Consider the following 14,233-nt stretch of genomic DNA (forward strand, 5'->3'; position numbering starts at 1 on the left):
TCATCGTGAAGTCTATTACGTATTTTAAAGCTATGGTATTCGCCGAGTCGCTTTGTGGTACCTTTTGGACGGAACGGTCTCGTCAATGCGACACGATCATTAACGTACAGCCTACCCTTGAGAAGCCTGCCGAAAAGTTTGGTTGTCAGGTGTGAAGTTGAGTATTTCCCCGGGAGCCTCCAATTATTCTCCACATTCAATCCTCTCATTCGCTCCCCGCAAATACCAATCCTCCAACTGAATGACCAGCACGGCCAACGTTGTATTCCGTATGGTTCAGTAGCTCTTAAGCCCTGCGCCATGAGCTAGAACGCGCCAATTGAGGGGCTGCATTTGCATATGTGACCTATTACTTAGGTACTGTGCTCATCATTATGCTATTATGAATGAATAATAGTCTGTATCGGGTAATTTGGCACGCATTCGCGTCGGGTAGAGGATACCAAGCAAAAGAATCATTCCACTCCGTTACGAAGCTCCCGTTACACCATCTATGTATACGCACTAAGTTTCACCGGGCATATCATCTGCTTTTCGAGGTAAATACGTTCCACTGAAAGTTGAGTTCGGCGCAACGGTCCTCAGTCATGGTTGGTGATTGGCCTTGAGCTGTAGGCCAAGCGCCCGGTTGTACCACTTGCATTCGGTCGTCATGCGCGCCTCTTTTTGCGATTTATTCCGTCAGAATTGCAAATCTGGTTTGCCACGACTTAATTAGGAAGATACCATCTGTGCATATATGTTGCCAGCCCTTCCAACAGGCAAACAAGCTTCCGGGGAATCAACCTTATGCCGCCGCGATGGGAGCTCTTTGCTTTTTTTTGGGGCCTAACCGCATGTGGGAGTGCCTCAGACAGAACATAGTTCTGCCCTAGTTCGTCTGATGACTGAGACGAGGCGTGATTCTTCTCCAGAATACATTAAACAGGATTGACTGCACTCTAACCTAGGTCTGGTCAACTGAGCTTTTGGAGATAGCCTTGGGCGATCAGACGTTCTACATCACCCTGCCTAACGTAAAATTGACTGTTTTTAGTAAGTGTGATCGCGCTGTAATGGTATATTAGTATACTTTCTTCCTACTTTACTTGGATGCCCACTCTCTTACCCGTATTCGGTTTGGATTTCACCCGCATCTTTTAGCACCCGTACGTCAATGAAGAGGTCGCGAGGAGGTTCGAGACTTCCTGTGAGATCGATATCTGTCCATTGGCCTTTATAAGCAGCTAGCAGATCGCTGTACTGTCGCACGTAATCTTCCTCCTGCGGACTTAAGCTACTCGTGCCACTATTGCTAGTTGCCATACCCGATGGGCCGTTGAGTCCGCCTTGGCCGTCCCTAACTTGCTGTCCGGCAAGATCAACTACGTCGTAGCCCTTCCAGACAAGCTCTTCGAGTCTGTCTGCCCGCGTTCGGTGATAAGCTAGCAGACAACGCTTATTCCGCCGCATGGATAAATGGTTTATAAGTAGGGTACATGCCGTAGCCGGGTCGTCGGCTGGGTTGAAGGACCCCTGGAACGGTTCTAGCATATCTGCCACATCTTTGTCCAAGTCGCGAACCTCTCGTGTGACTGCACGAACTAGCTCAGTCTGATATGGTGGTAAGTGTGACAGATTTTGAGTTCTCTTTGCATGTTGAACCTGATATTACTTAGTGATAACTTTTCATTTCAACGGATGTACAATATAATCATAAGCTACTCACGAGTTTGTTTCCTAGATCGCCATACATTGTCGACAAGTTCGTATACCGATATGACGGCCTAAGTGAGATGAATAGCCGTGTAAGTGAAGTAAGATGAGGCCGAGGTACTAAAGGTCGAAAGGCGCGTATGAAATTCGAGAACGCGTTTCACTTCTTAGGTAATTTCTACACTAGAAGGCGGGGTCAAGTCAGGTAGTCAGTGAGGAAGGGACTATGTATGGTGGGGTTCTATGTTTTTAGGGCGTTTTTAGTATGGCGCGATATACTTGAAGTGAAGACTTCAACACCGAGGGGTTGGTGGGGCTGACACCTCCGACCCCGCCATGAGCTCGAAATTTTATTTTTCTCGCTCTTCGCTCTTCGCTCTTCTATTATCACGGCCGTAACGGCGCCCTTATAATCGTTACTCGTCACAAGTGATAGAAACGGATTAGACGAGTCTGTTTAAACTCGGTCATTCTCCGTAGTCTTATCGTCCCAACAATTTAATCTAAGTCTTATCGTCGTCAATCTATCGTTGTGCGCTTCCCGTCGATTCGTAAATCCACTTAGGTTACTTCCTTCACCATAAATCTCACCATAAATCTCTCTCCGATTGAAACAATTGCAATTAGATCAAGCCTCCTACACACAAATTTGTCGCAATGTCGGCAACTCAGAGAATCGCCATACTTTCCGTCTTCGACAAGACTGGCCTGTTGGACCTAGCTAAGGGCCTCGTGCAACAGAATGTGCGAATCCTGGCATCTGGAGGCACGGCTAAGATGATTCGCGAGTCTGGATTCCCGGTCGAGTAAGATAACTAGCAACTCAATTTTGTATTTATATCCCTAGATATTTTGGGACTGACTCCAAGAAGGGACATCTCTGCTATCACGAAAGCCCCGGAGATGCTGTCCGGTCGAGTAAAGACCTTGCACCCGGCTGTCCACGCCGGTATACTTGCGCGCAACCTGGCTACCGACGAGAAAGACCTTGCCGAGCAGAGCATCGAAAAGGTCGACTACGTCATCTGTAACTTATACCCATTCAAGGACACCGTATCTAAGCCCAACGTCACTGTCCCCGAAGCCGTAGAGGAGATCGACATAGGAGGTGTTACACTTATCCGAGCGGCTGCTAAGAACCATTCCCGCGTCACCATCCTTAGCGACCCTAATGACTATCCCGAATTCCTAAAGGAGCTCGAGAATGGAGAGATCAAGGAGGACAGCCGTAAGAGATATGCCCTTAAGGCTTTTGAGCACACAGCCGATTACGATGCTCACATCTCTGGTTTCTTCCGTGCGCGATATGCTGGTGAAGGCCAAGAGTACCAACAATACTTGCCTCTCCGATACGGCGCCAACCCCCACCAAAAGCCTGCTGCTGCATACACGACATCCAACAAGTTACCATTCAAGGTTCTTGGCGGTGCCCCTGGATATATCAACCTACTTGATGCCTTGAACAGCTGGCCGCTGGTTAAGGAGCTGAAGAAGTCACTTGGAAAACCCGCGGCCGCCAGTTTCAAGCATGTTTCCCCCGCTGGCGCTGCCATTGGCGTTCCTCTAAGCGCTGAGGAGCGCAAGGTTTACTTTGTCGACGATATCCAGGGCATTGAGACTTCAGGCCTTGCCCAGGCTTACGCTCGAGCCCGAGGAGCTGACCGGATGAGCAGCTTTGGCGATATCATTGCCCTGAGTGACGTGGTTGATGTTCCTACCGCTAGCATAATTTCCAAGGAGGTTTCTGACGGAGTCATTGCCCCTGGATATGAGGATGCCGCGTTGGAAATCCTTAAGAAAAAGAAGGGTGGCAAGTACCTTGTTCTGCAGATAGACCCCGAGTACCAGCCGGACCCTACTGAGGTCCGAACTGTGTATGGAGTAAACCTCACCCAGCACCGTAACGACATTGAACTTTCTCCGTCTTCTTTCACTCGAACTATCACGCCGAAGGATTTTGCCCTCCCTGAGGCTGCTGCTAGAGACTTGACAGTTGCCACAATCGCCCTCAAGTACACACAGAGCAACTCCGTGTGCTACGCCAAGAACGGTCAGGTCGTCGGTCTCGGTGCTGGTCAGCAATCCCGCATTCACTGCACTCGGTTGGCCGGCGATAAGGCTGACAACTGGTGGCTGCGCTTCCACCCCCGCGTCCTCGGTATCAAGTGGAAGAAGGGCACCAAGCGCCCCGACAAGAGCAACGCTATCGACCTTCTAGTGAGCGGTGAGCTTCCCAAGGGCGGTCCCGAGCGTGAAGCGTTCGAGTCCGTCTTCGAGGAGATTCCCGCCGCCTTCACCGAAGACGAGCGTAACGATTGGCTTAGCAAGCTAGGTGATGTCGCTGTTTCTAGCGATGCTTTCGTAAGTATACCTTCATCAACAATTAGTTCCTTGAGGTTGTAGCGAGTAATTTCATTAACGTTGATTCTATAGTTCCCCTTTGTCGATAACATCTACCGCGCCCACCGCTCCGGCGCAAAGTACATTGCAGCGCCCGGCGGCAGTCAGAACGACTCCGCCGTCTACGAGACGGCTGAGAAGCTCGGCATCGTCTTCGTGGAGCAGAACATTCGACTCTTCCACCACTAGAGAGCGGCATCAAACGGCGTGTGTGGTTTAGGACCTAGCACGGGGTAAGGACGGTTGCGGCCGGCTGGGATAGATAAAAATAAGGGGAACAGGAGGGAAACAAGAAAACCCAAATATTATGAAACATACGAAGATAGATACCAAATGTGATAAGGGGAATATGGGTAGGATGTATGGAGTAGGTGCTGGTCTGAGAAAACTAAACGTCCCTGTACAAGGCTCCTGAATAGGTTCCCGAGTAGCAGAATTATCTTTTAACAAGAACATTCAAAACAATTCGAGACACGAGACCGGGTGAATGTTATGAATTTGACTATAAATTTTCTTTCGAGAGTAGCAGCTCATTTCCCCCTTGACACGGAAGCGCACACTTAGGTCTTCAAGTCCGAATAAATAGTTCATCAGGGCAAGTCTCCTATTAGCATTTCAATGCATCTACTCTAAGCATATGTCCTTTATGGAACTTTGTCTCGATAGAGATATTAGCCCGATGTCCTACCATCCATCCAACCTCATCACAATCATCGGCCATCCTTTGTGGCTCTCAAGTCGTGTATCATGCATTGAGTGTTGGTGCAAGAATGTCGTCTTCTAACGAAGATAGTTGTTTACAGCTTCTGCATAGCAAACTATAATTTGATTAGTATACGAAGATGGGATTTTGGTGGCGCTTTGGAGACTTACAATATCGGTAGATTGGACGTAGTCCTCGAAACCTTGGATCTCCTCTTCGAGATCACTAAGGGAGATCTTCTCGTCCTCAATGACGAGGTTGATTTGTAGCTTCTTGATACCGAAGCCAACGGGCAGCAGCTTGGAGGCACCCCAGACTAGACCATCCTTCTCAATTCCACGGACAGCGGCCTCAAGAGCAGCCATATCGGTCTCATCATCTATATGATGCATTAGCTTGAACGTTAACTCTAGCGGGAAATTGCGCAATCATACCCCAAGGCTTGACGTCCAGAGTGACGACAGACTTGGCGATGGTCTTGGGCTTGGCCGCCTTCTTCTCTCGGTAAGCAGCCAGACGCTCCTCACGGACACGGACGGCTTCAGCATCTTCTTCCTCATCGTCACTGGCGAATAGGTCGACATCATCCTCCTCCTCGGCAGCAGGTGCCTTAGCGGGGTTTAGGGTGGCGGCAATCTCCTCAGGGCCGTAGACGGTGTAGGGCTTGGAAGCGTCACCGGGCAGAGTGGGGAACTCATCCTCGAAAGAGGCGATGTGCTTGTACCATCGTGCGGCGTTAGGGTACTTGGCGGCTTCGGGCGCAGAGGTAATGGCCTTGAAGACGGCAACATCGGCCTGGGAGGGAGCGTAGCTTTTGTGAGTCAGCCACGAGTTCTTGGCGTATATGGGAGAATCAAGCGCGAGCAATGAGGATATGGATGGTATAGTATAAAATCAGAGATGCACAAGAGTGCTATTGTATTTGTCCTCCTTGACAGGTCTTGAGTCTGCTCAGAAACACGGACCAATGTTTCTCATCATGATGGGTTATTGGGCTCGTAAGGCACTTTGATAAAGAGGGGGGCACACTATCGAGGGGTCGCATTCGACGATGGCGCAGGGTTTTAGGGGAATAATTGTAGATGACTTACCCAGTGACGTATGAACGGGTGGTCAACCAGCTGTTAAGGACTGGATTATATCGTCGTTAGCTATTGTCAAAATAACGAGGGGGTGCCCAGACCAGACGAGAGATCCTGATAGAAGGAAACCCCGCCGTGGAACTGCGAATCAGACAAAAAACATACTGGCCAAACCGGCGTCGCTCAGAAGATCGGTGAAGCCCATTTTTACGATTGAAATGAAGGATAATAGAGAGTCTGTATAATGAAACTCGGGGGTATCTTGGGAAGAGAAGAAACGAAAAGCCTGTGAAGATGTGAAGAAATAAGAAGACGCAAGGTGGGGTTGAGGTATGGTGGGATGTATTTTGAAATTTTTCGAGCGAGGGTTGACCAAATCACCCGGGGACATTTAGGTACCTACCTACCTAGGTATGTACTTACCAGCCACCAGCCACACTTTACCCCCCAGGTCCATAGGTACCGCCCGTTAGCGTGAGTTGCCCAAAGAGCCACATAACGGTCTATCTTATCGGGAACTATAAACTTATCGATAAAGGTAATAACTGGAGCTTCGCCGGTGGTTCGACAGTTCGAGAAAGGTCCAGAGGCGGCGACAACCGCATTAGCTTGAAGCTCTCGTGATATTTCATCACCCGTCCGGGGTTCGACGGTTTGTTTGTTTCTTTTCTTTCTTTCTTAATTTCTTCTACTACTACATGTAATTATACATGTAATTATACAAAAGAATACAACCTTAAAAGATTAAGGTCCTTAGTCTTCTCATCATGTTAGCGAGAGCTCAATTACTTAGATCTTCACGGCGAGTCGCAGACGCCTCGTCGAGGGGACTCGCCCGACTTAGTGTAGCCCCTTCACAACTATCGAGAGCTGCGCTTATAAGCACGGCAAAAGCAATATCCAATGTTACTCTACCCGCTCCTATATATCGAACATACGCAAATGGCCGACCTCATCCGCCGGGTGGTACGCATCGAATGGACATGAGCGGAGAGCCCGAGAAGCCAGCCTTGGAGCAATATGGAATTGATCTTACAGCAAAGGCGAGAGATGGAAAGTTAGACCCCGTCATTGGCAGGGACGCCGAAATCCAACGGACCATTCAGGTTTTGTCACGACGAACCAAGAATAACCCAGTCCTGATCGGAAACGCGGGAACAGGAAAGACGGCAATCCTAGAGGGTCTAGCGCTGCGGATAGTACGGGGCGATGTTCCAGAGAGTATAAAGAACAAGAGAGTTATATCGCTAGACTTAGGATCGCTCATCGCCGGCGCCAAGTTTCGGGGTGACTTCGAAGAGCGTTTGAAGAAGATCCTGACCGAAGTCCAAGAAGCGCATGGTGAAGTCATCTTGTTCATTGACGAACTACACACTCTCCTCGGCCTCGGAAAAGCAGAGGGTTCTATCGATGCCTCGAATCTGCTCAAGCCGGCTCTGTCTAGAGGAGAATTGCAATGCTGCGGTGCTACGACTCTAGCTGAGTATCGGCTGATCGAGAAAGACGTAGCTCTAGCGAGACGGTTTCAGCCTATCTTGGTAAATGAACCTTCTGTGGAGGATACAATCAGTATATTACGAGGTATCAAAGACAAGTATGAAGTCCACCATGGTGTCAGAATCACGGACGGAGCTCTCGTAGCGGCTGCAACGTATTCGAACCGCTACATCACAGATCGGTTCCTCCCTGATAAGGCTATCGATCTGATGGACGAGGCCGCAAGCTCGTTACGTTTGCAGCAGGAGAGCAAGCCCGAAGATATTATGCGACTTGATCAGAAAATCATGACAATACAAATTGAACTGGAAAGTCTGCGAAAAGAAAAGGATGTAGCTAGTCGTGAACGACGCGAAAAGCTCGAGGAGGACCTCAAGAAATTACAAGAGGAGGAGAAGGCTTTGACCAAAAGGTGGGAAAAGGAACGAGGAGAGATTGATGCCCTAAAGAAAGTTCAGGAGGAATTAGACAAAGCCCGCATCGAGCTCGACCAAGCGCAGAGATCGGGTAACTTTGGCCGGGCCTCTGAGCTGCGCTTCGGCATCATCCCGAACCTAGAGCAGAAACTTCCCAAGGACGGTGAGATGGCGCCGGATGCGCAAGGCCCCGATACCTTAATCCATGATTCGGTGACGGCAGACGACATCGCAAACGTCGTCTCGAGAATCACGGGAATCCCTGTGTCTAAGCTGACTTCGGGACACATCGAGAAGTTGATACACATGGAAGACACGCTGCGTGAATCCATCCGCGGCCAAGACGAAGCCCTCAAAGCCGTCGCGGACGCTGTGCGCATGCAGCGCGCTGGCCTGAGCGGCGATAACCGCCCTCTAGCATCGTTCTTCTTCCTCGGTCCCACCGGTGTCGGTAAGACTGAGCTGTGCAAGAAACTCGCCAACTTCCTATTCTCAACCGAGTCCGCCGTAGTCCGCTTCGATATGAGCGAGTTCCAGGAAAAGCACACGATATCGCGACTCATCGGCGCACCCTCCGGCTACGTCGGGTACGACGACGCAGGCCAGCTGACGGAAGCCGTGCGCCGGAAGCCCTACGCAGTCCTCCTCTTCGACGAGTTCGAGAAGGCGCACCGCGATATCTCGGCGCTGCTCCTCCAGGTTCTTGACGAGGGCTACCTGACGGACGCGCAGGGCCACAAGGTGGACTTCCGCAACACGATTATCGTATTGACGTCGAACCTCGGCGCGGATATCCTGGTTGGCGCCAACGCGCACCACCCCTACTCGGAGACCCCCGACGGCGAGATCAGCCCCGACGTGCGCAAGGCCGTCCTCGACGTCGTAGCGAGCAGTTACCCGCCCGAGTTCCTCAACCGCATCGACTCCTTCATCGTGTTCAAGCGCCTCACAATCGACGCCCTGCGCGACATCGTCGACATCCGCCTGCGCGAGTTGCAGACGCGCCTGGACGACCGCCGCATCACGCTCGACGTCGACGATGCAGTGCGCGTATGGCTGGCGGAGCGGGGCTACGATCCCAAGTTCGGTGCTAGGCCGCTGAATCGCCTCATCACGACCGAGATCAGCAATGGCCTTGCGGATAAGATTATTCGCGGCGAGTTGAAGAGGGGCGATAAGGCGACTGTTCGTATCAAGGAGGATAATTCCGGACTGGAAGTACATCCCGTGGCGACGGCGGAGTCGGAGCAGCAACAGCAACAGTAACAGTAGAAAGGGTTTTCGTAATTCGGGCTTAAGCTTGTTGTTATTGTTGGGTTGAGGAATTGTTTTAATGGCGTCTGTGGAAAATGGGAATGAATGAGACTCGGTGTACGAAAAGGGGGCACTTGGGATGCGGAAAGGTTATGTGAGATGATATTTGTATAACGTTGTATGGATAAGGGTGAGATGTATATTAGGTACATACGCGCCGAGTCTCTCGCCTCAAATTGTATATACATAAAAATACCGTATATGGATATTGCTATTATATGATGACTATGCTATGTTGATATTCTACTCAAAGCAAGGATAATATTTCTAGTATTCACCCGTGAATTTCGTTCCTAGGCGCTCAACCTATCATATTTACCACTTGAACGTATATATAAAGCCATGATGCAATCTTGAATTTAATATATTATTCTAATATTCGATTTCCCTGAGGCCAAAGTCTTGCCATCTTGCAATAATATATACAACTTTTAACGTCGTCGACGTGTTCCCATGTAACCCAGGGTAATATATTCCTTTCCTTTCCTTTCCTTTCTTTCTTTCCCTATACCTAGCGGTACGCCCACCTTATATATATACCGACCCAATTGCTATCCCGTCCATGCAAACAGGCACAATGCATGCGCTGTCTGTCGATCCTGAACTCCGGGCCCGATATGCCTACATAGGTATCTACCTAACCATACAAAGGGAAGAAATTATTAATGGGCTCCCTCTCTTCATCCCGAGAGGACTCGACTAGGGAGCTGAGCTATCTATCCATCACGCCGCGGTGCCGGGCCTCTTCTCCTCGCGCGCGAGCTCGGCAACGTCGAAGTTAGAGCTTGGCCGGTGGCGCATCAGCGCGGTCCGTAGGCTGAGCGAGCCAAACATCTGCTCGTGGAAACCGAGGATACCCGCGCTTCCGAAGGAGCCGCGCGCTTGCTGATGGGACTCCTGGGATAGCGACATGTCCACGTCCTCGGATGGGGGGTCTGGGCTCGACTCCCTTTGCCTTGGTTGGGAGGTGTCTTCGCCCTCCGAATTGCCACCGTCTGGGGTGGTTGCTGGCGGAGATGAGAAGGTGAAGCCTGGTTTAGATTGAGCGAATGTGTCTTCGTTCGAACTCTCGCTTTCGATGCTGGTGTTGCCTGTATCTAGACGTTTTTCATCTACAGGAGCCGTTAATACGCCAACTTCGGTATGCTCGACACGTGCCACAGCAACAACGGGATTCTTAACTGCCCCGTTAACCAATGGTTCCTGGTTAGGCTTTGAGTTGACACCTTTAGTGCTATTCTTCAGGGACACTTTATCGCTCTCCGAAAGGGAAATACTGCTTTGGCTTTGTATGGTTTCGCTCACGCGAAGTGGCGATGAGCTTGCCGGTTTCGTGGTGAGTTGTGGAGATGGCGTACGGAATAGCTGGCTTTTACGCAGATCCTGTTGCGCTTCCACACTCATGTTCCCTAACTCCCTAACATCTTCGTCGTCGCTGTCGAGAATTGCATTCTTATGGTAGTCCACCTCGGCACTAAGACGATGCGTCTTAGGAGTTATCACTATAATATTCAAAGGTTAGTAATTGCTATTAGGGGGTAGTCTTGCTCGCTGGAGACACGATTTGGGGTGTCATTAAAATACAAGACATTTGAAAAGGGGTATCAGGAGAACAAAGGGTTGTTACTGGAAAGACTTACAAAGACTACTACCAGGAGAAGAGTCGCCCCCAAATACTAGACTAGGTGTCGAAGCAATCGAATGCTCATAAATTGGGGTCGACTCTACTCCTTTCTCTTGGTTTGCTGTTACAGCCGCCTCTTTCGCTTTGGGCTCCCCAGGTTTTAGAATACTTTGCTGGGAAGTCAGCGTCGATGGCTTGTGTAGTAAGTTGCTGGTTTCCTGCTGACCGAATATATCCTGCTGTGATTTCCTCTCGCCTAAGCCTTCGAGTTCTCCGTAACTATGCGCCCATGGCACTAATGGGAAGGCTCGAGCACCCGTTTTTGAGTAGTATAGGACCATCGACGATCGCCGTATGGGAATGGGAGGACGACGGGTCGGCGACGATGGTGCGGAATGTGCTTTTGGGGTAGCTTCAGGAGTAGGAGTAAAGGGTCTTAGATGTTCGTTCTCTATCACGCTCTTCGAGCTTGGAGCGACGGCACTAGCTTCTGCATCCGTTGTTAGATATGAAGAGGCTTTGTGCTGTTCTGAAGTGTCTTTCGGGGTAGACTCAGCAGTCTTAGGTCTGCTTATAAAGGTTGTAGCGTCTGTATTCCGAGTATCTCGAGTAAGCGGCCTCTGTTCCAAAATGGAAGCTTCCTTTCCAGCATCTTCGTTCCTCTCTTCTGCATCTTCAACTGTCAAGGTATCTTTGCAGACCATTTCAATAGCCCGCTCAACGCGCTGTTGCAGCCGTTTCAATACATAATCCTTTGGCTTCCCAGTTGGTTTGGTCTTCTTCTTTTCTTCCTTCTCAAGGGGTTCTCTGGCCACGAAAGTCTTGTCCAAAATAAAATGGCCTCGCTTATGCGCAGTCATTCGAACGGATATAGCATTACCTCGAAGTATTTCTGCAACGCTGGCCTGAATTCTATCTAGTATCGCTTCGATATCTCTCCGGGGATGGAAATCGGCAGAAGGTAGGGTAAAAATGAGCGGCTCATCCAGCGCCCAGCCATGGCCACGAAGTTCTGTAATCCTGAATTCAAGATCGTTCATTCGACTAATGACCTTATCGGCACCATCTCGAACTCCAGCGAGAGCAACTTCTACTTGGTTGGTAAATGTCACACATTTTTCGGTATCAGAATGAAAGGAGAGGTTGCTATTGCAGTGTACAGTCCGCTCTAGGTGAAGGAATTGAGGGCCGAGATTATTCGCAATCGAAAGTTGCAACTCCAACCCATCATTATCATGATGACGACAGTCTTTACATCCATCCAAGTTCACACAAGTGCTGTGTTTATTTTGAAATGTCTCTCTTTCTGATCGCAAAACGCCGTCTAATGCGTAAGATGCCTCGAAGAGTAAGTTCTCTGCCCCGATCGAATTCAGTGGTGCTGCTTGTTCACTGTCAACTTTGATTTTCGTATGCCATTCGTGTGGCTTTCGACGCTGACATCGACTCGTGAAGGAGAAGTTGATCGTATAACCGGGTAGCGATTCGAAAGATTGTGATTTCTCCAGGAAGTGGGAGCGTGGTACGCACGACATAGGCTGAACACGTCCGGCCCGATGTGGGAACTTCGCCTGTTCGTCTAACGGGTCTTCTCTTACGAAACCCTCCTTCATGACAAAATTCTGATCGTGGTGCTTTAAAAACAACCCTATTATGTGATGAGTCGATGTGATAATCTCCCTTGCGGCTTCGTTTGATAGGGCCTGCTTTTGATATGACTTGAAGGTCCTGGAAGACCATATCTCGGACCAACCCCGAATAATATCGATTTGGATCTCATATCTTAATGGTTTATCCGGACCACTTGCGGCTGCATATTCCATGGCGGTCGAGTCTTTGCGAGTGATCAACTCGTAGCAACAGTGATCAGCCCGTCGCAATAGACCTTGGCATAATGCGTCGGTGGCCAAGAAATCGGGGGAAGTCTCATAGCTACGACTGTACGAATAATTCAATGGCTCATCAAAAGTGATAGTGACCTGCACGGCGAGACTTGCTACAGGAAGAGAACTTTGCGATGAGGACAGTAGCTTCGGCTCGGGAGTTTCGATCTTTGGAATATTGACCTCCGGATCATCAATCTCGGCATTATCAATATCGGGATCATCGATATCTGGGATGTTGATCTCGGGGACGGTTGTTTCAGAGACAGATATGGGGGGGACTTCAGAGGCCTGGGAGGCCTGGGAGGGCTGGAAGGACTGAGGGATAAGCGCAGGGGAAGACCCCACCATCAATACTTCATGGTTCTCTTTTCTCTCATGACGATGAACCCTGAACTTTTTTACATCATTAACGAAGCTTTTGAACTTCCCGGGGAAGGCCCCCGACCTGGGCCTCCGTTTTGACGAGACGGAATCCATTGTGTAGGTCCTCGTAGACGAAAAGGTGGACGGACTGATGAGCAATGGAACATGTCTATTAGAGATATGCTAATAAAAAAGGAAGAGAATGTGATAAGATGGCCATATAGATATGAAATATACGTCAGTTCTGCCGAAGTAAATCGGTACCCGCGGCTATCGAAGTCTCACGTAGGGCTTATAACATGCCACATATTGCGAGGCACACCCACCAACTCTGGCATGCACAGCCGTACGGATGGTATGATAGGGGGCATCCTTTCTGTGGAACTTGGTGATAAGTCGCGGCATTCCAAGCTCTTACTACGAACGCGTCCTAGCACTGGACCGGCCAGAATCGGGAGAGATAAGTCTTGGGTAGAAAGAGGTAGGAAGAGGTTAGATACCAATACAATCAGCAAATCAGCAAATCAGCAAATCACACAGAGACAACACAACATACCAGTAAGGCGGCGGGCCCCGTTGGTACATAGCTTGTTGATAACGTTGGGTATCCATACGACAATGAGGTGGAACTAGGGGCGGAGCAGAATAATACGGTGGTGTGATCCCCATTCGTCCGATCTTGAGCGATTTTGACACCTCTCTTCTATGATTTGCAGGTAGTATTACCGGCTCTTCTTGCGTGCATTAGTACCCAGCATACATTTTTTGTATGTTGACCCAAAATTGAGAGATTTAAAGATGGAGGGTTTCGTTCGGACGAATGAATTGAGAAGTAAAGTACCTTAGGTAATGTACACCCACTGTACTAGCTGAAGTATAAAAACTAAGGCGTACCTTAGGTAGGTACACAAGTATGGGGAGGTACATCTGTGGGGTATTCTTTTAGTCTTTTAGGCTATCCGCACTCTCGGCAGACACCGGGACCCAACTACCAGGACCTCGGGACGGGTCCCTCTTATTTTAATTGTAACCCCAAAAGAAGACTTATTGTGTTAATTCATCAATTCACCATCGTACGTAACAATCAGCCGTTCTAGAAATAAAATTACAAGACCGTATTCCTTCAAGTTAATTCATCTTAAACCGTCTTACAGTACAGAAAACATATGTTTGGGTAAATTAGGTATTAATCAGACGTAAAGAGGGTAAATTTCAATACCTAAGACGTCAGACGAGTGATGCTTCGTTCCTCA

At 49.3% G+C, this 14,233-nt stretch overlaps 5 protein-coding genes across 5 annotated transcripts; 2 read left to right on the forward strand and 3 right to left on the reverse strand.

The window, feature by feature from the left end:
- Positions 1-629: 629 nt before the first annotated feature.
- On the reverse strand, positions 630-1,955 carry F4813DRAFT_226211 (DNA replication complex GINS protein PSF1). Its single transcript, XM_049239859.1, has 3 exons — positions 1,709-1,955; positions 1,109-1,644; positions 630-1,050 (listed from the first exon to the last, which is right to left on the reverse strand). Exons 1-3 carry the CDS (start codon positions 1,733-1,735, stop codon positions 957-959), a joined length of 657 nt encoding a protein of 218 aa, XP_049103307.1. The 5' UTR covers positions 1,736-1,955; the 3' UTR covers positions 630-956.
- Positions 1,956-2,230: 275 nt separating this feature from the next.
- Positions 2,231-4,298, forward strand: F4813DRAFT_226288 (AICARFT/IMPCHase bienzyme). The gene is made up of 3 exons (XM_049239860.1): positions 2,231-2,501; positions 2,568-4,056; positions 4,129-4,298. Exons 1-3 carry the CDS (start codon positions 2,353-2,355, stop codon positions 4,282-4,284), a joined length of 1,794 nt encoding a protein of 597 aa, XP_049103308.1. The 5' UTR covers positions 2,231-2,352; the 3' UTR covers positions 4,285-4,298.
- A 274-nt stretch (positions 4,299-4,572) lies between these two features.
- On the reverse strand, positions 4,573-6,238 carry F4813DRAFT_347271 (putative elongation factor 1-beta). Its single transcript, XM_049241939.1, has 5 exons — positions 6,046-6,238; positions 5,890-5,929; positions 5,233-5,609; positions 4,969-5,177; positions 4,573-4,913 (listed from the first exon to the last, which is right to left on the reverse strand). The coding sequence occupies exons 1-5, from the start codon at positions 6,083-6,085 to the stop codon at positions 4,893-4,895; spliced, it is 687 nt and encodes a 228-aa protein (XP_049103309.1). The 5' UTR covers positions 6,086-6,238; the 3' UTR covers positions 4,573-4,892.
- A 218-nt stretch (positions 6,239-6,456) lies between these two features.
- F4813DRAFT_347274 (P-loop containing nucleoside triphosphate hydrolase protein) lies at positions 6,457-9,353 on the forward strand. Its single transcript, XM_049241940.1, has one exon. The coding sequence runs from the start codon at positions 6,648-6,650 to the stop codon at positions 9,057-9,059; it is 2,412 nt and encodes an 803-aa protein (XP_049103310.1). The 5' UTR covers positions 6,457-6,647; the 3' UTR covers positions 9,060-9,353.
- Positions 9,354-9,830: 477 nt separating this feature from the next.
- On the reverse strand, positions 9,831-13,094 carry F4813DRAFT_385879 (uncharacterized protein; the record flags this gene model as incomplete). Its single annotated transcript, XM_049246320.1, has 2 exons — positions 9,831-10,609; positions 10,748-13,094. The coding sequence occupies 2 exons, from the start codon at positions 13,092-13,094 to the stop codon at positions 9,831-9,833; spliced, it is 3,126 nt and encodes a 1,041-aa protein (XP_049103311.1).
- Between the last annotated feature and the right edge of the window lie 1,139 nt (positions 13,095-14,233).

Source organism: Daldinia decipiens (genome assembly GCF_022478715.1).
Source record: "Daldinia decipiens strain CBS 113046 unplaced genomic scaffold F4813scaffold_4, whole genome shotgun sequence".
Classification (NCBI taxonomy): Eukaryota; Fungi; Ascomycota; class Sordariomycetes; order Xylariales; family Hypoxylaceae; genus Daldinia; species Daldinia decipiens.

Bases quoted from the DNA above. Each gene is read 5' to 3' on its own strand.
- F4813DRAFT_226211 (XM_049239859.1), bottom strand. From the start codon at position 1,735: ATGTATGGCGATCTAGGAAACAAACTC. The intron at 1,645-1,708 runs GTGAGTAGCTTA...AAGTAATATCAG, and splicing joins GCGATCTAGGAAACAAACTC to GTTCAACATGCAAAGAGAAC. The intron at 1,051-1,108 runs GTAAGAGAGTGG...ATACCATTACAG, and splicing joins GAAATCCAAACCGAATACGG to CGCGATCACACTTACTAAAA.
- F4813DRAFT_226288 (XM_049239860.1), top strand. From the start codon at position 2,353: ATGTCGGCAACTCAGAGAATCGCCATACTTTCCGTCTTCGACAAGACT. The intron at 2,502-2,567 runs GTAAGATAACTA...GACTCCAAGAAG, and splicing joins GAGTCTGGATTCCCGGTCGA to GGACATCTCTGCTATCACGA. The intron at 4,057-4,128 runs GTAAGTATACCT...TTGATTCTATAG, and splicing joins CTGTTTCTAGCGATGCTTTC to TTCCCCTTTGTCGATAACAT.
- F4813DRAFT_347271 (XM_049241939.1), bottom strand. From the start codon at position 6,085: ATGGGCTTCACCGATCTTCTGAGCGACGCCGGTTTGGCCA. The intron at 5,610-5,889 runs GTAAGTCATCTA...GACTCACAAAAG, and splicing joins ACCCGTTCATACGTCACTGG to CTACGCTCCCTCCCAGGCCG. The intron at 4,914-4,968 runs GTAAGTCTCCAA...ATCAAATTATAG, and splicing joins ACGTCCAATCTACCGATATT to TTTGCTATGCAGAAGCTGTA.
- F4813DRAFT_347274 (XM_049241940.1), top strand. From the start codon at position 6,648: ATGTTAGCGAGAGCTCAATTACTTAGATCTTCACGGCGAGTCGCAGAC.